Source organism: Octopus sinensis, linkage group LG22, assembly GCF_006345805.1.
Source record: "Octopus sinensis linkage group LG22, ASM634580v1, whole genome shotgun sequence".
Classification (NCBI taxonomy): domain Eukaryota; kingdom Metazoa; phylum Mollusca; class Cephalopoda; order Octopoda; family Octopodidae; genus Octopus; species Octopus sinensis.
Window position 1 is genome coordinate 13,334,226 of NC_043018.1, and position 25,470 is coordinate 13,359,695.

Here is a 25,470-nt window from a genome sequence, read left to right on the forward strand (position 1 = left end):
CTACACTCACGGAGTTGTTGGCATTAGGAAGGGCATCCAGCTGTAGAAACACTGCCTGATCAGACTGGAGCCTGGTGCGGCCTCCTAACTTCCCAGACCCCAGTCGAACCGTCCAACCCATGCTAGCACGGAAAACGGACGTTAAACGACGATGATGATGATGTATTGAAGGGCTTTAGCATTGAGATTATTCTGTCCAAAGCAATCTTATTTATTCACATTGTTTTGACTTCCATGATGCATTATCTTGTAACTATGAGATTTTGAAGAGATAACTGTTTACGTTTTAGATTGCCATTGTAGGGTTGGTGTGAGAGGCCAGATATGGCCAGTTTGAACATAAAACAGGTAGAATACACTTGGCCAGATATTGTTGGTTAAAATGCTGAAGGGATCAAAAACTAAAGTATTAGAGACTAACGAATCAGAGAACATACACACCTGTACAAGTACACCTGCTTCTGCTGCATCAGGTGGTGAGCTGGCAGGGAAAATGCTTAGTGGCATTTCTTCTGGCTGCTTATGTTCTGAGTTCAAATCCTGCTGTGATCAACTTTTCCTTTAATCCCTTTAGGGGTCAATAAAATGAATTAGCAGATTTGGTAGACGGAAACTGAAAGAAGCCCGCCGTGTGTGTATATATATATATATATATATATATATATATATGTGAGTGTGTGTGTGTATATGTTTGTGTGTCTGTGTTTGTCCCCACCAACATCGCTTGACAACCGATGATGATGATGTGTTTACGTCCCCGTAACTTAGCGGTTCGGCAAAAGAGACTGATAGATTAAGTACTAGGCTTAGAAAGAATAAGTCCTGGGGTTGATTTGCTTGACTAAAGGTGGTGCTCCAGCATGGCCACAGTGACATGACTGAAACAAGTTAAAGAGTTATATATAACAGATTATCATATGTTGTGTAATAATACTTAATTTACAAGGTTAGTAATACTACTAGTAGTAGTAGTAGTAATGGTGGTGGTGGTAGTAACTATTGTTGTTGCTTAGCTCCATGTCAGACCTGATCAAGCAGGCCTATGACAGTTAAAGGAGCTCCAGATGTGGCCTTCATTTCATTATATATAGTGAACTACATTGTAGAATGTATTATTTTAGTCAAGATGTGTGACTGATTTGGAAGATTAGTCGGCTGTTTTTCTCTTCTCCAATCACAGGGAAATTCTACTGTGTTTTGTGTGTGTTTAAAAAAGAGCAAAAGAAAAACCAACCTGATTTGAGGAAACCTCTATGTGGTCATCCAGTCTGCTAGAAATAGCAGCAAAATCATCCAAAATCACAGCCTACTGTCTTACAAAAAAATAGAGACATTGCATCATGTAATTCTGAGTAGAGAAGAGACTGAACAGTGATGGCAGGAATACTTTTGATCAAAGGTTTGCTCAATGAGGGTTGACCTGGGGCTAAATGACAACTTCTATGCTCCCCCTCCCTCCCTCCTGTGATTTCTTGCTTCCTTTGACCTCTGTACTTCCTCCATACTTCCTTTGACCTTCCATCCTTAATTTTTTAATTGTCTTTTATTCAGATCACTCGCAAGTTAAACGGAGTGCGCTTCATTTGCTGTAAGAGCGGTAAAGATCGGACCAGCATGTCAGCCACCCTGGAACAGGTTCAACTCCTGCAACGGGAACACAACCTTGCTCCCCATGTGTTTATGCAAGCTTTGGACTGCTTCCGAAGGTCAGTTGAAAACAGTAGTCTTCTACATTAAAGGATGCGTTTATTTAAAGACATGGCTGGCTGAGTGTTTACGAGTGGTTCAGTATGGTGGGCTGTATGTGCTGTAGTGTGTTGCTGTTGTGGTACTGTAGTATGCAGTAGTTTGGTGTAATGTATGTGTGGGGGTTTGGTGTATTTTGGTGTGGTTATATGTGAAGTGTGGTTTATGTGGGTGTTGTGTGTATTTATGTGTACCTGTCTACCTGCCTGTTTACCTGTCTACCTGTATGTCTGCCCACATTATTGAGAGTTAACCAATCAAAGCACTGGGTCGCTGATCATGAAACACCATCTTTGATGGCCAGGACATGTAGCAAGAATGGCAGCGTCAAGGTTCCCATGCCAAGTCTTATTCCCAGTGAGCTCACTTCAGGGAAAGGGCCATGGGGTTGTCCTCTTTGAATTTACAAGGCCCAACTCAAAACAACGTTGAAAGCCACTGGACTCGAGCCTAAATCATTTCCCAAACTTCAAAACCATCAAAAGAGAATAGAAAGAAGTGAAATAAGAGGGAAGAAAGGCTCAACAAAACCGTTGTCGTCCTCCGTCAACATTGCCCTGCCATCGACTCTTCTGTGTTGGAATTCTTGCTGCGGAGTCATCAACGTTGTCACCATAACGGAGGAAGTGTTCGGCAAAGAAGAAATGAAATTCTTGGATGCCAGATAAAGCCACTTTCGAGTGGATGTATTGAATTGAATGAAGCTAGTAATGCTGGCATGGATGAGGACCCATGGTGAATGCAGATTGATTAAGAGTCCAGTGTACCATGAAATGTCAGGGAGACGAAAGATGAGGCTGCAAAAGCATGTGTCTGTGTGGGATGTGGTCCTTTTTGTTGTCAAATGTAAATTGATTGGGCACATTTCTACCCCCCCCCCAGTCATCTAAATCTCCCCCTTTTTCTTTTCTTTATTTATTTACTTAATGTTTTTATTTCTTTCTGATCCTCAGCGAAGGGACCCGGCGAGAGAACACTCTGAAGAACGTTGGTGTGCGGAAGTACAATTTCAATTCATTACAGATGCTTTCAATCCCCAGGTTGTACAGGGCACCGAGAGGGACTTATGGAAATACTTAATGGAAAGGAAAATCCTCAATAAATATTGTCTGAATATACGTGCATTGTACGCACATGTATTAATATGTATGTAGGTGTGTGTTTGTATGTGTGTGTGTATATGTATGCATGTATACTTATGTACTTGTATGCACACACACACACATGTATATATATATATATATGTGTGTGTGTGTGTATCTATATGTGTATATGTATGTATGTATATATATATATATATATATACACACACACACACACACGTATGTGTGTGTGTTTAAATGTGCAAGTACAAAATATATAATGTGTACTGAATGAACAATGTTTCTTCATGAGAAATTCCTGGCAGAGAAGCACACAGATTCCACCACATTTTTCCAATTGTTTGATTTCTAAGTGTTTTAAAGAATTCGTTTTTGTTTCCATTCTTTGAAGTCCACTGCTGAGTTATGTCTTAGAATGGTTTTATTTATCATTAGGAATAATTAGATATCATCTACATACATGCACACTCACATGCTACAAAATAAAAAAATGTGTAATTTATGCAAGATTTTCCATTAATTGCAATTTAAAAAGAAGAAAGAAATTTCATGTTCAAAAGCCGTTTCATTTCATGTTTATTTAACAATCTTCCATCTTTTTTTTCGCTTGTTTCTGTCATTTGACTGTGACCTTGACGGGGCACTGCCTTGAAGGATTTTAGCCACACAAATCGACCCCAGGACTTATTTTTTAAACATTGTGCTCTTTTGCCAAAACATTAGGTTATGAGGACATAAACACACCAATATTGGTCGACAAGCAATGGCGTGCAGCAAATGCACACACACACACACTGGTTGGTTTGAGGCTAAGGCTATAGAAGAAGACACTTGTCCAAGGTACCACATGGTGGGACTGAACCTGGAACCATGTGGTTAGGAAATGAGCTTCTTACCATGTAGCCAATGGATAGAGATTTTGAATTTTACGGAGCATCCGGGACATTATATACCTACCCACTTCTACAGTGTAAATGAGACATTTGCTGCGGGTACGACGTGTTAACCCTTTAGCATTTAAATTATCCCAAAAGATTCTGCCTGTTTTGGGCCCGATCGGATCTAGCATCCACCCTTCAATGGCTAAAATAAAAAGGAAACAGTCACAACATCAAAATCTTGAAGCTATGCAATATACTATCTTTTACCTTTCAATCATTAGACTGCGGCCATGCTGGGGCACTGTCTTGAAGAATTATAGAAGAATGTATCGACCCCAATACTCTTTTTTTAAAGCCTGGTGCTTATTCTATCAGTTCCTTTTTCTGAACTGCTAAGTGACAGGGATGTAAACACACAAACACCAGTTGTGGGTGGTGGGGACTAATAGAGATACAAAGATATACACACATAGATACATGCATATATATATATATATGACAGGCTTTTTCAGTTTCCATCTAGCATATCCACTCACAAGGCTTTAGTCGGCTGTGCCCAAGGTGCCACACAGTGGGACTGAACCCAGAACCGTGTGGGTAGAAAAACTTTTTACCACACAGCCAAGCCTTTACTGTTTCTTTCAAAATGATTTAATTTGACAATAATCCAAATTCTAAAGGGTGAAACCAACATTATTGAATTAACCAAATACATCCAAAGTACTGCACTTGTTGAATTAAGAATAACAGAAGTGAAACATGGTGTTTTTAATAACTTACCTTACGTGGAGAGACACTGTGAGACATATATACACTCATACATTCATAGACAGATACACAGTCCTATACAAAATGTCACATCGTCGTCGTTGTGGTTAGAATTAAAAGTGTAAAAATGAAACAGTATATCACAATGCAATATAGATGTCATTCTTTCACTTTTATTCTTTGAGTTTTGATGCGTAATACGGAACCGGTGCCAATGTTGCATTGTTTTAATTCCCCCCAAATTACATGTTGGCCTCGTTGATTTGCTAAGTTGGAACTATTTATACTGATACAAATAACCGGTAGACCACATATCTAATTCTACCACAATGGACACAAACAAACAGTTGTTGAGCCAAATGAGGAAGCTACTGTGCTGTGACTTGAACTGCTAGGAATAACAGTCAAATTTCTCTCAAATCACATATTAAAATCTTAAAGAGAAATAAGGATCAGTTGGAAATTGTAGTTTTAGATTAAACTGGCTGATGAAAATGTCAGAATGGTCAGGCTGGAACATTGGTTAGCTTGATCAGGGCTGACCAGGGGCTAAACAATGAGGCAGGAAATCAGCTGAATTGGATAGTTTATTTTTGTGAGTTTTGAGTAAATTGTTTAGAATAACTTCTTTGTTTAGCTGAAACGGTTAGAATGGAACAGTAAAACGACAGAGAAGCAAAAAGAAAGAGAGAAGCAGTAAGAAAAAGGTCTGCCAGTGTTCTATGGCCTGAAAATCAGAGGTATGAGGTATTCCACATTGCAAGGCAGTGTATCAGGAAAGTTCTAAGATGTTGTGGAAGAGAAGTGTGTATGGTAGGATAATGGTAGACTTACACCTAGTGATTCTGAAAAGAAAGAGGCATGGGGGGGGGGGAGATGTGGCGAATGAATGAGAGAAAAAGTCTTCCTAATGTGAAGGGTCCGGCCCTTTTTGTTGAGAGCAGTATGACGGACAAAGCTATTAAGGATATGAAAACAGGTAAGTCACTGGTCCATCAGGAATTACTTTTAGATGCTTAAAATATCTGAAGTAGGTTATGGGCTAAACCGCCTTGGCAAGAGAGGCCACAGTTGGCCATGAGGCGGTTGGGAGGCAGTTGCCATCAACCGTGGAGAATGGCGACGTACCGTAAAAGAGGGAATACAAAAGAGTGACAGAGAGAGAGAGGAGAAATGGAAAGAAAGGAAGAGACGTAAACAAGAGACCATGGCACTACAACCAGCCAGGAACAGTCTTCGCTACATTTGCAGTACCTGCCAGAGGGAGTGTTTGTCCAGGATAGGACTACACAGCCACAGCAGGAAATGTATCAGGACATGAAATATAAAAGCCGGACTGGACTATTTTATGCGCAACTCCATTGTCTCCCGAGACAGAAAGGATGCCAATACAATACAATAAGAAGATATCATAGCCAAAGTGTAGCGGTGTAATAGCCACCTGTTACAAGGTGCCCTCGAGAGAAGTAATTACAGAAGTACCAAATGAGCAGGTCACGAAAGTCTTCAAGGATTTTCATGACAGCTCAATTAATTAGGAAGAGATCTTGCCTAGATGAGATGCAATTTTGGTTTTGTGCTGTGTATTCCTGAGTCTCTCTACTAAGACAACTGGCCGGAGATGTATTAAGCAAAAAGTAAACCTCTGTACGTAGCATTCATTAATCTGGAGAAAACTTTGACAGATCCTTGGTTTCGTGTCTGGAGACGACGAATAGTTAGTGATGCTGTCTGTAAGTACAGCAATGGATTTAGTGTAGAGGTAAGAGTTCACTAGGGTTCAGTTATCAGTCCCCTCCTATTTATCATAGTGCCCCAGGCCATAACAGAATTTAAGACTGATTCCATGGGAACTCCTCTATGCTGATCATCTTGTTCTTATAGCTGAAACCGCAGTAAAATTGGCGATGAAATTCCAGGTGGAGAAGCTAAGACTTAAGTTTTAGTGAACAAGAATACAGGCAGGATGCTAATCCCTCCAGGTAAATGACCCCGTTCTATATATAGAAAAGATATTGGTATTCAGTGCAAACTATGAATGCCTAAGAAATGCAGAGGAATTACAGGAAGGCTAGCAGAGAAAAGAGACTTTGCGACAGATGCATAGGTGCCAGAAACACTATGAGTATACGGAAAATGTTTTTGGAAAACTCAAGAGGCTGTTGAGAGGTATTAGAGAATGAGCTGTGGAGGTCTAGTTGCCAGAGTGAGAACTGGTTGGAGATAGTTCAGAGAACCGATGTTGTGAACGAAAGATTTCTCTTTCTCAGAGTGAAAGTCAGATTGTATGACACTTGAATACAAACAGCCAAACTACATGGTTGTGAAACAAGAAAGAAATAAAACTTACATGCTTTGCTGCATAATCGACGTCGCTGTGCAAGAGAAGACTGCGCTGGTATGGTCATGTGATGATGGTGGATGAGGAGAGCTGTTATAAAGAAGTGCCGGTCATTAAACATGAACGGAACTTGTGGAAGAGAGACTTAGGAAGATAAAGTAGAGAAAACCGATCTCAAGATAATCCTCACAATGACAAGGTACCGAGATGAATGACAATGTACTGCACTCAACAAAACCCATCCATTTGCAAAACTGAGTTGCTGTCAAACCTCTCTGCACAACTTACCTTCTGACATCCATCCCACCTTCACTCTTCTAATTGATTACAACTACTCACTCAGATGCTGTACACTTCACATTGTATCCCTATTACTGTCCCTTATCACTCCCTCCTTGATCCACTTCGATTTTTTTTTCACTCCTCCCCTCCCAAACTGACATTTACTGTGTCTACAACCCCACGTCTCAAATCGTCTTGCGAACTTACCTACCCACCCATCTCTCTCATAGTCCCTTTGTATCTTGAGGCGATGCTCTCCCCATCTCTCTCCATTTTCATTTGAGGAAGTCATGTATCTCCTCTTCAACAAGATGCCCTTCCTCTCCTATCACCTTTCACTTTCTTCAATACTATACTCCACTCAGTTAAGGACATCATCAGCACCGTCATCAGGAAAAGTGTAACCAGTACAATTTGTCTCACATCAACGTCACTCAATTTTTGGCAGTTACAATTTTGTACCTTGTGCCGTTACAACGACCGTTTTTGTGATCAAGATTTCTGAGTAACATTATTGGTGCTCCAGTTTTTACTTTAATCTCATGCGGAGGAAGGCCACTGATAGAATTTCTTCTCTTCTTTCCAGGGATAAATTCTCTTGGGCCGTGCGATGTTGTTCAGCATTTTGATGCAAAATTTCTCTTCTTTCCTGTGATGTTCTTTTGCTACAGCAGAGTCCAAGATCAATTTTTGTCAAGCAGCTTCACTCTGCAAGCTTTAGCATCGTTACTATAGCTACAGTCCGGATATTTATTGATCAGACTACGTCTGCACACAACTATGTGTGTATAAGATGTATATACTTATATATAGACAGGATATATATATATATATATATATTTTATTTTATTTTCTCTCCAAGGTGCCACGCAGTGGGACTGAACCCGGAACCATGTGGTTGGTAAACAAGCTACTTACCACACAGCCACTCCTACGCCTATATATATATGCGTGGCACCTTGGGCAAGTGTCTTCTACTATAGCCTCGGGCCGACAAAGCCTTGTGAGTGGATTTGGTAGACGAAACTGAAAGAAGCCCATTGTATATATATATATATGCGTGGGTGTGTTTGTGTGTCTGTGTTTGTCCTCCTAGCATTGCTTGACAACCGATGCTGTGTGTTTATGTCCCCGATACTTATATATATATATATATATATAATATATATATATATTTTATTTTATTTTCTCTCCAAGGTGCCACGCAGTGGGACTGAACCCGGAACCATGTGGTTGGTAAACAAGCTACTTACCACACAGCCACTCCTACGCCTATATATATATGCGTGGCACCTTGGGCAAGTGTCTTCTACTATAGCCTCGGGCCGACCAAAGCCTTGTGAGTGGATTTGGTAGACGGAAACTGAAAGAAGCCCATTGTATATATATATATATGCGTGGGTGTGTTTGTGTGTCTGTGTTTGTCCTCCTAGCATTGCTTGACAACCGATGCTGGTGTGTTTATGTCCCCGATACTTATATATATATATATATATATATATATATATATATAAATACAAAATGAGACAAGAATACAAAACATCCAAATAGACGATACAAAAAACAAGGACGGGTCATTCGAAGCCTCTAATCTGCAGTCAAGAACCGGATCATCCTCGCAATTTCGGCTGATATCAATCTATCTATCTATATAAAACTTAGGCTTCTCAAAACCAGAAAGGAGAAAGCTAATTCGAAGACTACAAATCCAATCCATCACTGGAACTGTAAAAATCTGTAAAACTTCCCAAAAGTTTATCATTTAAATATATATGAGCATGTCTAGATATGCAACTCTATGCATGAGAATGCATATAAGCAGGTATTTAGTATCTATCTCCTGTTTGTGGATAGCGAATGCATATAAGAAAGCATACAAATCTACATACAAACAAAAATACCTTGTTGTTGTTGATGTTGAAGTTCCAATGAAGGAACCTTAAATCTAGGTTAGAAACCGGTTCTTTCTCTTTTGGCAAGAAATCTTGAAATAAAACTGAACAATGACACACACACACACATATATACATACATTTTTCTTTTCCAGCCCTTTTCAAGCCTAGCCAGACTCGTGGGCCCGGTTTCCCAGTTTCTGTGGCGTATGTATCCCCCCCCCAGCTAGACGGGACGCCAGTCCATCACACCTCATTGTTATTGAATATGTATATAAACATCAACACAAGGAGTATTGATAGAACACACAGCTGTTGTGTGTGGTGGTTTATATGTGGTGCCCTGCTTGAGACAGATGAATAAAGTTCAATTGTCGGGTGTCACCAAGCGTGTACTGGGTATACACGAAGGGTGTTCATTAAAGATTTCCCCTGACCCACTTCCCAAGGACTGGGATAAACGAAACTTGGCATAGTTATTAGTCCTTATTTACATGGCCACCACAAATGGTGATACACTTCTCGCTTTACGCAACTGTGAAAACCTCATCTGTAGAAGTCGGTAGGTTGCGTCTGGGGCCAAGACTTTACCTCGGAAATAAGTTTATCATCATCCGAAAACTGTTTCTCCTTCATAAAAGACTTCATGGTTGGAAAGAGGTGGAAGTCAGATGGTGTGACATCAGGAGAGTAAGGGAGATGAGGAAGGAGTTCATAGCTGCAGGAGAGTGCTTTCATTTGGGCAGCATGCACATTGTGAACTGGGGTGTTGTCTTGGAGGAGGCGGACTCCTTTGGTCAGTATACCATGCTTCTCTGCTTTGATGTGTCCCACAAGTTCTGCAGCAGAGAAGCATAATATGCCCCGTTAATTGTGATGCCCTTTGTTTGAAAATTCTTCATCACTACTCCATGCTGGTCCCAAAAGACTTTTGTTCCTTATCCCACAGAACAATATCAGGTCTGTTACATTCGCTCCGAATTGATGTTTTTATTAGAATGTTCCCCCAGTATTCCCTGTTTTTAATGGTGTGAATACCTGCTGGTTCTGACATGCCTTTCATGTATACGTCAGGACAGTATTTCCTGCAGATAACATTGGAAATATAATCTTTGTAACCATATCATGCTTCAGGAGCAGGTAGTGTCTGGTAGACTGCTGATGAGGCAGGTGATATCTTCTACACTGGTAGACTGCAGAGACGACATTTTCACTTACAATGTGGAGATTTGGTGATGTTTTTGTCCCTCTTGTTTATCAGGTATTTAGTATCTATCTCCCCTTCGTGGATAGCAAAGGCATATTTTTCTAGGTGGGATGTAATGTATCTATCACAGGTCCAGGAGAAGCTACTCTTTCTGTCAATGCTACTGTTGCCCTCTAGCTTAAGGGATATGTACCCATGCATTGCATTTTGTTGACATGATGCCTGCTTCTCCTCCAGACTTTTGTTTCAGTTGGCCAATCCAACCTTCTTTGGATGGCATGGAATAGCTGTATTCTCAGAGTACCTGCTCAGTGGTTCTTCTCCAACTCTGAAGATGTTGCTGTTCTCACTTTTGAGTACACATGGAATATACTCATTGCTTTCTTTACTGTTCAGCAGGTGTTGTCTGAATGATACAATGCGATATTGAAAGGCGGGTTGCACAAACCTTTTGCCTCTACCGTTATCACTTCGTCTCCCATAAATCCTGTCCGTGCTGCTGTTAATGTGGAAGTTGGCAGTGGTCTTCAGTACTTGTTTTGTTTTGATGTCCAGTCCAATATCACAAATATTGGTACAAGCAATGGTACTGGAAAAGCACAGAGATATGGTCTTGCTAAAAGCTGACAGCTCTCAGTTCCTCTATGTATGTATGTGTGTCATTATTCAATTTTATTTCAAGATTTCTTGCTAATGGAGAAAGAGCCGGTTTCTAACCTATGTCCAAAGCTCCTTCATTGGAATTTCAACATCAACAACAGGGTGGGTATGTATGCATGCATGCATGTATGTATGTATATGAGCAGATTTTCATGTTTTGTTTGATTTATGTATTCTCATGCATATAGCTACATATCTAGACATGCTCATATATACTTAAATGATAAATTTCGGGAATGTTTTACAGATTACAGTTCCAGTGACGGATTGGATCTGTAGTCTTCGATCCAGCTTTCTCTTTTCTGGTTTTGAGATACCTACTTTCTCAAGATTGGTATTAAGGCAGAGGTAAGGCGGCGAGCTGGCAGAATCGTTAGCACGCCGGGTGAAATGCGTAGCTGTATTTCGTCTGCCGTTACGTTCTGAGTTCAAATTCCGCTGAGGTCGACTTTGCCTTTCATCCTTTCGGGGTCAATAAATTAAGTACCAGTTATGCACTGGGGTCGATGTAATTGACTTAATCCGTTTGTCTGTCCTTGTTTCTCCCCTCTATGTTTAGCCCCTTGTGGGTAATAAAAAAACAGGTATTTAGGCAGAGTGCTACATATCCCAGCGCCTCAATAATTACAGGTATGAACCTGAACTTGCAATGTGAATAGAGTAGCCTTAGATTCCTCAATAGTTCAGCGTATGTATTTTCTTTCTTGCTGATCATCTAAACATCCGCTGGGCAGCTGGTTTCCGTCACTCTATGCAATTTCTCTTCTCAATCCCTAATTACTATGTCAGGTCTATATGTTTACATTTTACTGAGACATTCCACCAGTACTCCTTTTTATGAGTGGCTATGGCTTCTACCATATAGTAGGTTTATATTTCTTTGGCCTCGAGGTTATCCTTCCAATGGATCTCATTATATAGTGCCCTAGCTACAGCATTATGTCTCATTGGCAGATAATACCGTGATGACATTTTCGGACAAGTGCTTATGATGTGAGTGATATCTTCGGTGTTAACAAAGTCTGCATCGTCTGCCACATTTCACTGCTTTTCCTACATTGCTGTCTCTTTTGCTCATTGGTTTATATTTATTATTCGTGAATTGCAAACGCACACCCTTCAAAGTGAGAGGTAGTAATCCGGTTGTTGGTCCATGATAAACTGCTTTGATGATCAATGTTACTATCATCACGGAGCTTTCTAATAACGTATCCATGCATGGTCTTCTGCTGATGTACGCTCATCCTTTCATCCGGTGATGCATTGTGGTAGAATTGTGAGACTTCTTTAGGCATGTATTTAAGGTGATCAGACAAGGAATGCTGCTCAAAGAGCTGCTTTCCAAGTCTCATGATGTTAGCCTCATGTATGCAAACTTGTGTGTATGTATGTGTAAGAATTAGCACTTCCTTCTCTAAGCTTGGATTCAAAATCGAATCCAAGAATCATCGGTCGTCAAATACCAATGCACGTTTAGGCGCGAAATTAAGATTCCTTTGTTTTGACAAAAAGTGATTGATCGTCTCCCTTTGACCTCCGACCTGAGCCATGTCAAGCGAAGTTCAAGTGGACGAACGATGACCTACTTAAACAGTAACTTTGTTGCGATATATCTATTTTTCTGGCTGTTTGAGATTTTATAAATAGAAAGGGAAAAACGACTAGAGACACAGACAATCGGAGCTGACGCTCAAGCAGACACCCCGCGTTTTGGAGACGACTAGAGAATATGCCTACAGGTTACTGTCCTGAATGATTTACTCACACACACACGCAAACATATTCTTTAATATGTATTCTGTACAAGCAATGCGTAGCATTGCTTACAAAATTTATGTAGTGTAAATAAATCTCTATTTAATCACGAAACAACTTCTGTATTTATTAATACACACATACATCCACTACATATGTATTTATTTATGTATATATATATATATATATATATATATATATATATATATATATATATATTCAATAAATAAATATACATCTTATTCACGCGCACTCTCTCGCACACAGACGTATCCATGTATATATATCATGAATAAGCAATTTTAAACTGCGCTGTGAAAAATAGGGTCCGTAGTTGAAAATGAAGAGACATTGCTCAAGTAGGAAATGTGATTGAAATTTCCCAGTCCCTTTGATTCATTAAAACCATCAACAGGTCTCAGCGTACTCTGCCGGGTTACTGAGAAACAACAGGGATCTTTAAGTAGAGAGAATGTAAGAGGGATCAAGTTTAGTTTTAAGGTTTTCCAGCCTGGGCGATGAGCAACTGATCAAAAAATGGTGGGCGATTGGAAATTTTGGTGGGAAATATAAGGCATGCTAACCGAAAAAATAATTAAAGGAGATATGCAAAGGACCTGTATCATAAAAAAGAAAAAGGTGGTTAAATGGGAATAACTGTACCACATTCCTGAATAAGAAATAAATATCTCTGCAAAAAACGGAATATTTCAGTATAAACTAGTTTGGAGAAGTGTCGTTAATATTCAAATGGTTCTTCGGACGAAATAACATTTTTTTCGGATGTAAATGAGATAAGGAAAGGTTAAAAACAACTTTCCAGGTAAGATTAAGAAGTGACTCTCTGGTAAACTTGCAAACGTCGCCAGTAGCGAATGATTACATAAAACTGACACCTCTTAGAATATTGTAGACGATGCCAGGTGTGGACCTGTTCACAGCTCAATGCCAACGCTCATGTAAACAGACAGCCACTCGAACTTATTGGACTCTATTGATGGCCAAGTGATTGCAATGGTCCTGTGTTCTCGTAATTGTCGATTATTGAAAACAGGCTTCAAGCAACAATATAAGTTTTCTCCATATATTATATGAATTTTAAACACCCCAATGTCTCTAAGAGAATTTATCGTCGATACAGTATTTATTATTTATCACATTAGGATCTATCGCTTGTCTTCAGTGCATTGACTTACCTAAGTGTCTTCAGTGCAACCCAACTTTAAGCCAAGAAGCCTTCAAGCTTCGAGTATCATTTATATTCTAAGCATCCTGATCAGAAGGAGAAAGCTTTGTCATCTTTCTCGTATCTTAAGACCTCATTCGAAAAGCAGAAAACGTTGATCTCGGAATTTCAGAAAGCAGCTGTGCAGTAAGATAACGGGTTGATTGCATCGTACAACGTTGCATTACTGGTCGCAAAGGCCGGTGGGTCTCACGCTGTGGGAGAAACCGTACTTCAGTCTGTTATTGAAGAAGTTCTCTTGAATGTAATACATAAAAAGCCTGACACAATTGTCAATACAATTCCACTTCGTAATAACACAATTCCCCAACGTACAGATTGAAATGGCCATCGACGCCAAAAACATTTGCTCATCTCCGGAGTTCTGAATTTTCCAAACAATGATTAATGATGGTGTATCTTTTTAGCACGCCGGTGAAATGGTATTTCGTCTGCCGTTACGTTCTGAGTTCAAATTCCGCTGAGGTCGACTTTGCCTTTCATCCTTTCGGGGTCGATTAGATAAGTACCAGTTACACACTGGGGTTGATGTAATCGACTTAATCCGTGTGTCTGTCCTTGTTTGTCCTCTCTATGTTTAGCCCCTTGTGGGTACCTATTTCTTTACTACCCCCTTATGGGTAGTCAAGAAATAGGTATTTCTTTTGTCTTTAACTTCTGAGTTCTGCTGAGATCAATTTTGCCTTTCATCCTTTCGGGCTCGATAAATTAAATACCAGTTCCGTACTGGGGTCGATCTAATCAACTGGCCTCCTCCCCGCCCCAATTTCAGGCCTTGTGCCTAGAATAGAAAAGAATATTGTGCATCTGATGGAGCGCCTGCTATGGTAGGTGGGTACAGAGGTCCCTATTCTCTCTTGAACTAGCAGGATACTTTTTTTCAGAGAAGTATTCGCCAAACTAAAAGAACAAACAAACGAAAGCAAAAAAAACAAAGAACAAAGCAAACAAACAAAAACAACAAAAATAACGTCTGTCGACTGTAAATCGCCCCCCCCCCACTCTGCCTTTCGAAATTAACGATTTTGTAAGATGAACATTTGAAGAGGTCAACTTCAATTTCCACGATTGAAAGACGAATTAGTTGAAGGGGATTTCCTTACTTGTTACGATTATTTGCAAAGACTGCATGGTTCAGCGGTTTCAGGATATCCTGGCATTGCTTATTTCCAGTTTGGTTTAACAACCAGTTTCGAAGTTCAAGACGGAGAAGACGGTGTGAGGCAAGAATTGGCAGATCGACAAAAATGGCAACGATGCCATCGAAGTATGGCGACATCTTATTCCAGTCAATTGAAGGAGTTGGTTTTGTCTGCCTTCCCAAAGTCCCGTTTCGTAGAAGTTGGCTTCAGCCGCGCTAACACTTTGCTATCTAAAAACAGACATAAGCTTATTATAATCAAGCCAAGTGACTTTCGGTTGAAGACGTGGAGTGAAGCCATTTTGGAAGTCTTCGGCGCGCTTGTGCAGAGTTGGATTTCTTCCGGTAGGCCGGAGGAAGTTCCCTCATGCGCATGCGCAGAGAACTACCAACAGCAAGATTTCCCGCTGGATCCGTCTTTTCGGATCTGCAGCCGAATTGAATGGACACGCGTCCTCACGGTTCTCCCAAGCAAGCCAAACACGTGGAGAAACCCTTCTACGCTGGAACGAGACAGCATTTGGCTCACACAAGTTAACTAATATAACTAGTTCCATGGCCCATGGCTACCGGGTCGCCCTGAAGGAAATATATGTAGGTACTACTTGAGAACAGTGGTACCGGGGCGCGCACTCGCGTATCCGCGCTAGCTAGTCATGACTAGTCGATCCTACAACGACTACCTAGCAAAGTAAATAAAACACAAAAGCAAAATAAATAACAAAAACACAAAGTAAGGATCGACTAGTTATGACTAGCTAGCGCGGATGCGGGACTACTCCGAGTGCGCGCACCGGGACCACCGTTCTCAAGTAGTACCATATATGTGTATATATTATTGCGAATCCAGAGAAATAAATATTATTTATTGCTGTTGAAGATATTCAAAGTCTTGGTTTGACAAATAATTTAATGTAACGGGATGAGACCAGCATCCCTCAAGTGTTCCAGAGAGCTCCATCCTTGTTACAGATGACTACTTTTAGACTCGACGCTGCGTCGCATGAGACACAAGGGTCGCATTTATGATACATAAAAGTGATGTGTGCCCAAAATATCTGATGTTACTACTTTTAACATTACTTTCAATAAAGAATCTTGTAATGTAAAAATTATTCACTTTTTGGCGATCTTTCGTCTCTAGTAGACCTTTCCGTCGATTTCCGTAAAAAAATATTTTTTTTTACATATGGGCTTGCTGGAACTTTTGAAGTAATATACATACAAATACACATACACCGAGTAAAAAATTTCAGTTATCTCTCTCTTTCACACATTACTCTGTCTCTTCGCACACACTAACAGAAGCACTTCACTTACACAACATACTGTCTGTCTCCCACACCCCATCAAACACACACACATGTCCATCAATGCTCCCATGCACGGTAACTTCAAAAGAACTTCCCTCGTCATACAATCGCTTTCTCTTAGTCTCTTTCGCTCTCATTACTTCAAAAGTTCCCGCAAGCCCATATGTAAAAAAAAAAATTTTTTTTACGGAAATCGACGGAAAGGTCTACTAGAGACGAAAGATTGCCCACTTTTTATTGTTTTGTAAAAGTTAATTAAATATTGTTACTGCTTGCTTTTCGATATTTACTAAAGATGCGGGCAGTGGAAAATTTTTCTGTGTGAAAAAGGCTGGGAAGCCCTGGTCTTGATTTTTGTTACATTATCTGTAACGCTGTTTGAGAATGAGGAAAACAAAAACCCAAAAAATGAATCAAGACAAATACGCAGAGAGAACAATATCATATTTATATATAAGTACCAAATATAACAAATTAAAGTGAAATGATTTCTCAAAAAAGAAACAGAATATAAACATTAAGATATATTATAAATGTAACACATTTTAACTAACTGCATTTGAAATACTGATAAGTATTACTATAGTCAAAAAGTGTTTTATTAAAAAAAAAAAAACGGACACAACCCTCTGCACATATGTGCGCGCCCTCACACAAGTGGTTAGAGCGTTGCATTCTCGATCTCTAGATGATAGGTTCGATTCCCGGACCGGGTGGTGTGTTGTGTTCTTGAGCAAAACACTTCATTTCACGTTGCTCTTGGGTGGGGGTGGCAGAATCGTTGGCGCGTCGGCAGAAATACTTTACGGTATATCTTCCGGTTCTCTGCATTCTGAGTTCAAATCTCACCTGCTTGAAAAAGGCAACGGGAAACCACTCCAGTGTTCATCTTAAGCCTGGTTATGATAGCCGAACTTCCAGTAATCTACTTAACAGCAGCAAAGGAAGCCACGGGTCTTCCCAGGTCGTATGAAGAATACTGGGTTCACATGCGCAGTAACTGCTCAAGGGCAGACCACTGCTAGACTATATATACATACATATATACACCCCCATATATATATATATATTATATATATATATATATATATATATATCAGAAACAAGGTATGTAATATATATATATATGTATGTATATATATACACACACGCATATTTGAATGTATATATGTATATATGTGTGTGTGTGTATAAATATTCAATTTTTAAAAAGTGTATAATCTTTACATAGCGCCAATCCTGTCTTCGTGCCCTGTACTCGATGGAGATCGACCTGAATACTATAGAAATGTCGACATGGACGTATAATTTTCTTTTCCCTTTGATAGAAACCAGTGAATGACGTCGTAGGTGTCGTTATATTGGTTATTACTACGACATCGACACAAGGCCTTCATCTTTTCTTTCCGTATTCCTTCCAAAGTGTATAGACTTGTATATGTGTGCGTATGTCTGGGTGCACGTTGGTTTCGCCCGGATGTATGCGTGTGTAGGTGTATCTATCTCTGCCTTTCTCTCTTCTCTTCAAGGCCTTCTGTCTTGGTACATTCCTATTATCTCACCTTCTATCGCTCTCGTTCCTACTTCACCAACTCGCGGATCCATAATGTGCATAATCGGGTAAATAAAGGCATGCTACAAACATAATATTTTACTGTGATTTTCGCTGATAATCCCGAGGAAGCGCGCCAATCGGATTGCGTAGCAGTCAATCGGCTCGTGTAATAGCGACAGTCGTCTTGCGGAAATGCGCTTATATTACATAAAGCTTAAAAACACTAATCACATTTTTTGCATTTCTTACTAATGTATAATACGACTCGAACTCTGCACGCTAGCCTGCTCTGGGATATGGTGGTTATTGTAATACTGCGTAGAGCATAGACGCGGTGTATGTGTGTGTGTGTGTGTGTGTGTGTGTGTGTGTATGTATGTATGATATGTCAGGTCACTTTCGAGTGCTACTGGTAACATGTAACCCAGTACAACCTGTTGCATGGTCGGGTCGTCGGCGACTAAACCGGCAACCCCACCAAGCTTCCTTGGTGAGGAGGGTGTTTATTGGACACCCTGCGGGATGAAAAACAAAACCCATCAAAGGGCGGAGGAACTCTTGAGTGTCAACGGCCATCCTAGCCTTTGTTAGGGCATCCTTCTAGGAGAAGGTAACTCAAGTAACTGGGATAACTCCGATATAAAACCCGCGGCTCAGTGGTTACCGATGATGTTGACTTGTTCTTCTTTTCGGATTATGGCTGCTGTTGCTTAGTGCACAGCCTTTCCTCACTTAAAAAAAAATCTTCTTTGCACAGGCATTGCACAATAACAATATTGATTAAGCTTCGTGCAATGGCCATACTCGATAACGAGGGGGCAGCCACCATGTATGTATGTATGTATGTATGTATGTATGTGTGCGTGCGTGTGTATGTATGTATATATGTATGTATGTAATGTATGTATGTATGTATGTATGTATGTATGTATGTATGTATGTATGTATGTGTGCGTGCGTGTGTATGTATGTATGTGCGTGTATATATATATATATACCGTGCAGATATGAGATTAAAATTGTGTCTCATAACTATCTGAATGATCAGACAATGTTTCTTCGTCAGTCGAAATGGTCACCGAATTTGAATCGTCATTGCACGTTTCCTGCAGAGCTGCGTCCACATTGTCTCCAGCTGAAGCCGTCTCCACGCCAACGTTGTTGTTTTCATACTCTACATTCGCAGCCGCTGAACTTGTCGTAATCGAACTCCCCATCGACGTCTCCGTTTTCGCTGCCGTTGGTGTTCGTGCATTTGGCGTAAACTTCGTTGTTGCGGTCCGCTTTTTTGATGAAATGAAGAATGATGCTGCCTTTTTAAGTGGATTCTGTTTGGACTTGAAATTTGAATTTCCCGGTAAGCTTCGATCAGATGTAAATCTCAGCAACTTATTCTTTTTCTTTGATCTAACCTCAAAATCCTCATCAGAGCTTGATCTATCGTTTTCTTGTATTTGGACATCGTTATGTGAATGAATGATTGCATCTGTTTCGAAAAGTGAATTATAGTTTGAAAATTGAATACTTGTCAATTTATTCCTTAACTTTGGAGATGATGAACCGTCGTTCTCACTTTCAGTAATACAAATGGAATCTTCCTGCCCATCTTTGTTCGATTTTACATTATTTTGGTTTCTCCTTTCCATTAATATTTGCGCAATTCCTCGAACAGTCTTCAAATCGTTACCAGTTGCTTGAGTGACGAGACATCGCCATCTGTTTTTGATCTCGTCTGTTTTTCTGAAAACTTCTCCTTTTATGTCCTCGTTATCAAGTAGTGGCATCCAATTCATTTTTGGTTTGTTGATCGAAAATAGATGCGGCATTTCGTCCTGATTTACATAATCCTCCACTACATTAACCAACGTATTCTCGGCCTTCGACGGAAGATCTTTGTACAGGGATGGAGTCTTTGACTTATATATTTTCTTTGTTTCACGCCGATTCTTTTTCGTTGCGTAACTAGAGCTACCAACAGTATCGGTTGTTGCATCACTGACATTGTCACCTTTACTTGCTGAAAGTAGACTCTGGCGACATTCTTCGATAATTTCTTTATTGATCGGCTTCAACGACAAATCGATAGTCGATAAAATATGTAAGAATGTACCGCATCGATGAAACAGCATAGCGATCAGTTGAATTACCAAAGTCACACCAAACACGGCTGAAAAGACAAGCGAAATGACATTTACGATTTTGGTTTTATTCGTGTCGGAACAGTAAATTTGTAAACCAATACTCTTGCTTGTCTGAACATTATATTCAATGGCGTATATAACTACTACAAATAAGGCATTTATTATGAAGAATGCCAAACAAACGTTGTTGCGAAGCTCGAGTAACTTTGTTTGCATTTCTTTCTTTTTCTTTTCATCTTCATCAATGGGATAAAGGTATTTTTGGATAAGCTCACGCCAGAATTCCTTTTCGTTTTCACTAAGTTCAGTCTCATTAAGAGTTTTCAAATACTCATGCTCCTGCCAGTATCTTGGTCTACCACTCGAATCTGATTCATGAAAAAAAAAAAAGAGAATAAAATTAATAATGAGAAAAATAAAATAAATAAAAGATAAATAAAAGGGGGAAATAGTATAATTGAGGCCTTAGGATTTATACATTTACGGGTATTATTTTTAATTTTCCTCTTCTTTTGAACTGCGGACGTACTGAGCGAGATTTTATTAACATTACATTTATCATCTTTATTAAAAACAAAAACCCCTACCAGTTTCAATTGATCAGACTGCCATGTGCTACATATCTTTTTTGTCAAAGAGTTTGCGTGAATTGGCCGGGTCGGTAAATCATGGAATCGAACAAAAATGCCAGGAAGTAGTTAATTACAAGTTATGTCCTTTTGTGAACCAAGTTTAAATCTTGTCTTTGGAGTCAATAAGCTAAAATATAAGTCAAGTACTGGGGTCGATTTAATACTCCTATAAAGTATCCTAGATGTGAATGATACAGAATGCTATTCTCAATCCGCTGCACTGAGAATTGCACACTACCGTCCCAGCTGCGTTCGTCGAAAGTCTGTAGCTGCACCGTTCGCACTCATATGCATAAAACAATGCAGTACCAAATCCCGTGCACGCACACTCAACGCTTCCCGCAAGTCGACTCTGCACGAAACCCAATCTGCACGCCTTGCACACGAGCTATTCGAACCCACTCGAATACATACCAGCACCCCTGTGCATATCACTTCAGATTCTTCTTGGTATCTATAATTTTTCTGGCCTCGCTTCACCTCCATCTATTCACTTCCCGCTTTCTGTTCACAATTCTGAACTTTGTTCTATTATCGCATTGTACATATCTCTTCCTTTCCCCTATCATTCGCTTACGACAAGTTCACTAAGAGGGAAAGGGATGAAATGGTTAGTTCCTCGATTCTTAGTCAAGAATCGAACCTTAGCCTTGATTTTCCCGTAAGCTTCTTCCCATTGCTCTTGGCATTCGTGCTTGGAAATTTAAGAGAGTCAACTGTCCATAGATATGCCCTATTCTTTTACTCAACGTCTCAGGTGAAATTTAGTCCAACGCAGATAGGCACATTCACTTTTTGGCCTCCCCAACTGCTTTCAGCTTTCGAAGATGAATAAATTCAAATCCTTTCCAAATGTTTTCGGACACTTTGCTGTCGCTCTTAGATGTCGCACGTCTATCTTTTTCTAGCACCTTCATCTGACACAAACTTACCAAAAATTGTGCGAGCCTTATCGCTATTATATATATATATGTTTATATATATATATAATATATATATATATATATATACTGGCAGTATAGCCCAGCGTTGCTCGGTTTTGTTTCGACCCTTTAGAATTGGAATTTTTGAAAAGTAAAAATTTTGCATTATGTAGCTTGTTATTCTTTTTAAGTGAACATTTTTCTGGTTGAAATACACCGAAAAATGGCGACACGGCAGTCAAAAATCGTAAAAAATAGGGATTTTCATAGAAAAAAAGCATCTTTTTGATGTAAATACTTTTTGGTATTAACATGATCCGATTTGAATTTTTTCTTCTACGGAGTGAAGAGCAAGCCTTCTTCTATCATACTCTCAATTTTGGTCAACTTATGCCGCAGGATCTCGGAGGAGATAGTGTTAGTTGAAGGCTACCAAACCTGCCACACATACAAACAAGTTCAGCTTTATATATATATATATATATATATATATATATATGTATATATCGGGCGGCTTTTAAGCTACTGACCACGAATGGGAAGATCTGCAAATAGATCTCTGACTTATTTTGAAGAATTTGTTGCAATTACTTCCTCCAGGGTCACATCTCAATGATGATCATATTCGCCGTAAAAAATTCATGTGAAAAGAATCGCTGAAAACAACCGCAGTAATGAAAACATAGGAATCCAAAATTTGAGGATTGCAGGTCCGGATTCGGCCCGGAATGTTTTTAATTTACTCATGGAGTCAGCCTGTAGGAGTAAAGTTGAAAAAGTGTGACACACTGACATTCACATTTATTATTGAGTGAGAGAGAGCAGGCATGCCATCAAATTGACACTGGGGTAAAATATACAAAGCCCAGTATACCCATCATGACTACCCGTCTGATAAGGGTACACCAGGCACATGCATCACAACCATATGTGCACGACATGGTGATCTCAGCACATGACCTTGCAGGTGGGGTCCAGTTAGAATTTTCTTCTGGTCGAGTAACCCATCCCACTCGAAAGGTCCTGAATAAGGGTTGTTTAATGATGTTGAAAGAACCACCCATGTTTCCAGAGGTGAATTATTCAAACCCCAAAGAATCCCTCTCAACACACGGCAATGATGCTCCCCCACTACTTCTGCTCGTGATCAGAGATGCACATATCGTCAGCCACTAAGGGACATGCTCAACTGGTTAAGGTCAAACAACTGACAAGCAAATCTGTGGTATTGAGCAGAATATTTGCTGTAGCCCATCTTTTATAACCAAGACAAAACAATGTACATGATAACACTTCCAATCAGTTAAGATCAGAAGCCATGAGAGCCACTGCCTGGTACTGCATCAGGGCATTTATTATTATTATTATTATTGATAATAATAATAATGATGATAATGATAATGATGATAATGATGATAATGATGATAATGATGATAATGATAATAATGATGATAATGATGATGATGATAATGATAATGATAATGATAATAATGATGATAATGATGATGATGATAATGATAATGATAATGATGATAATGATGATAATGATAATAATGATGATAATGATGATGATGATAATGATAATGATAATGATGATAATGATGATAATGATAATAATGATGATAATGATGATGATGATAATGATAATGATGATAATGATGATAATGATGATGATGATGATAATGATGATGATGATGATGATGATGATGATGATGATGATTAAAACAAACATAATTTTTTTTTATAGACATTCACTAGTACAACACTAAATACAAAACCAAATAAATGGCACCCTAGGCATAACAACAACATGAACTTCCAACATGTTGTCTCTTGAGGTCTCTGGGTGAGACTTGGAGCCAACTTGTACAAATGTAAAGCAAAAGTCAAACATAGAATAATAATGATGATGATGATGATGATAATAATATTAAAGCGGCGAGCTGGCAGAATCGTTTGCAAGCCGGGCGAAATGCTTAGCGGTATTTCGCCTGCAGCTACGTCCTGAGGTCAAATTCCGTCGAGGTCGACTTTGCCTTTTATCCTTTCGGGGTCGATAAAAAAATTAGTACCAGTTACGTACTGGAGTCGATGTAATCGACTTAATCCCTTCCCCCAAAATTTGAGGCCTTGTGCTCACAGTAGAAAGGATTTATGAAAGTTGAAAAAGTGAGACACACTGACATTCCCATTTATTATGTGAGACATTTTTAATTTTGGGGAAACTTTATTTCAATTAAAGTCTATTTTATATGTGTGTGTGTATTAAAGAAAGCAAAAAATAAAACAAAAATGATAGTGTTCAGTATGTTGGCCACAGGAATTTCTGTCAAAGCGACATGGTTTAACAAAGTTGTATATCATTCCCTTCTTTCTCTCTCATTATTACTCCCACTGCCACCATCAACACTACTACTTTTAATAAAACATCAGCAACTCTCCCTAAATGTCTTTGTCTCTCTTTCCCTCTCTCTCTTTTTCTTTCTTTCTCTCTGTCTTCGCCACTGCCCTCACCGTCTCTATGCCTACTATTACTCTCACCCCATCATGTGGAATAGTAGAAGTGTCACTGAATAGTGAGAGGGGAGGAGTCAAAGTGTGACACACTGACACACAGAAATTAGTTTTCGCATTTATTGTATTGGATATATACACGACGAGTTTCTCTCGGTTTCCGCCTACCATATCCATTTGTTTTGGCCCGGGGCCTTAGTAGAAGACACCTAAGGTGCCACGCAGTGGGACTGAACCTGAAACAGCTACACCTGCACCTATACGATACTTTCATTATCACCTGGATTCTATATGAAATTCTAAAGTTGTTAATGCTTTCAAGGACTTGTGTAGGAATGGTAGCAAAATAACGGCAGCATTACAAAAGTACGATTGGGTTAGTATACCTGTAGAAGCGAAGCGATTGCTTTCTGCTGTTTCTGCCACTGGCTGTTGTTCTTCTGGTTGTGGTTGTTGTTGTTGCATTGGTTGTTGTAGTATTGGTTGTTGTTCTATTGGTTGTTGTTTGCCGAGTTCCTGAGTTTCTGATCTGTTCTCGTCCTCTTTTTCCTCGTTTGTAGCATTATCGATCTTTATCAAGGGGACTGTTTGCTCTGAATCGATTTTCCTTGATGTTTTAGGTTTTATAATGTTATCCAGCTTTTCTAATATCGTCGCGAGAAGTGTTAGCTCTTTGTTGGATTTCTCTTTCAGAAAACACAGACAGCGGCAAAGATATCCACACGAAAAGGAGTATTCTGATTCTTTTTCATTTCCCGCAGAAGAATTTGACATTAAAACATTCTTGATTTGACTACTAAAGCCCAATTTCTTTCCCTTGACAGGAGCGGGTTTACTTTTAGCTGAATTGTCTCGTGTTCCCCAGGTAATATTGTGAAGATTTCCCAGAGCATAAACCATCAACAGAATAGATGTGGATGGCACAAAAAGAAAGTAAAGAAGACCGTGGAGAACACAACTGAATTCTTGTGGATGAGCGAGTGCAGACGTCAGGAATGTGCCGGCAACGAATATGAACAAAAAAGCGGTCGTCGAACAGAACTTGTACTCAAATATTTCTCTCATCAAACCAACGAACACAAGCATCATTGCTATAGTGTAGAAGAGCGTTATGATGGAGGCGAACTTCAGCTGAAAAACAAAAACACAATGTAGACTATATACATGTATGTGTGTATGTATGTGTGTGTGTGTGTGTGTGTGTGTGTGTGTGTGTGTGTGTGTGTGTGTGTGTGTGTGAATGTGTGTACACACACATCTTCGGCTGAAATATCTTACTCAGGTTGGAATAAATGAAGTTTTATTATGTCTTATGAATAAATATAAGGTTGTCCCAAAAGTTCGTAGAAAGTCTTGGAAAATAACGGTCT

At 39.5% G+C, this 25,470-nt stretch overlaps 3 protein-coding genes across 5 annotated transcripts in view; 1 reads left to right on the plus strand and 2 right to left on the minus strand.

Annotated features, from left to right (window-relative positions):
• Positions 1 to 2,864, plus strand: part of LOC115223171 (inositol polyphosphate-4-phosphatase type I A) — a 100,131-nt gene extending 97,267 nt beyond the window's left edge. For both annotated transcript variants that reach the window (XM_029793607.2, XM_029793608.2), the window contains exons 24-25: positions 1,552 to 1,706; positions 2,700 to 2,864. In XM_029793607.2, coding sequence (XP_029649467.2) covers positions 1,552 to 1,706; positions 2,700 to 2,826 — 282 coding nt within the window. In that variant the 3' untranslated portion in view covers positions 2,827 to 2,864. The remainder of the gene's footprint in view (positions 1 to 1,551; positions 1,707 to 2,699) is intronic.
• Positions 1 to 15,329, minus strand: part of LOC118767534 — a 50,168-nt gene extending 34,839 nt beyond the window's left edge. For both annotated transcript variants that reach the window (XM_036512241.1, XM_036512242.1), the window contains exons 1-2: positions 14,985 to 15,329; positions 6,849 to 6,929 (exon numbers count right to left, since the gene is read on the minus strand). In XM_036512241.1, coding sequence (XP_036368134.1) covers positions 6,849 to 6,929; positions 14,985 to 15,160 — 257 coding nt within the window. In that variant the 5' untranslated portion in view covers positions 15,161 to 15,329. The remainder of the gene's footprint in view (positions 1 to 6,848; positions 6,930 to 14,984) is intronic.
• Positions 15,330 to 16,766: 1,437 nt separating this feature from the next.
• Positions 16,767 to 25,470, minus strand: part of LOC115223289 (chitin synthase chs-1-like) — a 46,461-nt gene continuing 37,757 nt past the window's right edge. The window contains exons 13-15 of the mRNA XM_029793797.2: positions 24,487 to 25,231; positions 18,823 to 20,399; positions 16,767 to 18,230 (exon numbers count right to left, since the gene is read on the minus strand). Of these exons, the coding sequence (XP_029649657.1) occupies positions 18,904 to 20,399; positions 24,487 to 25,231 (2,241 nt within the window). The 3' untranslated portion in view covers positions 16,767 to 18,230; positions 18,823 to 18,903. The remainder of the gene's footprint in view (positions 18,231 to 18,822; positions 20,400 to 24,486; positions 25,232 to 25,470) is intronic.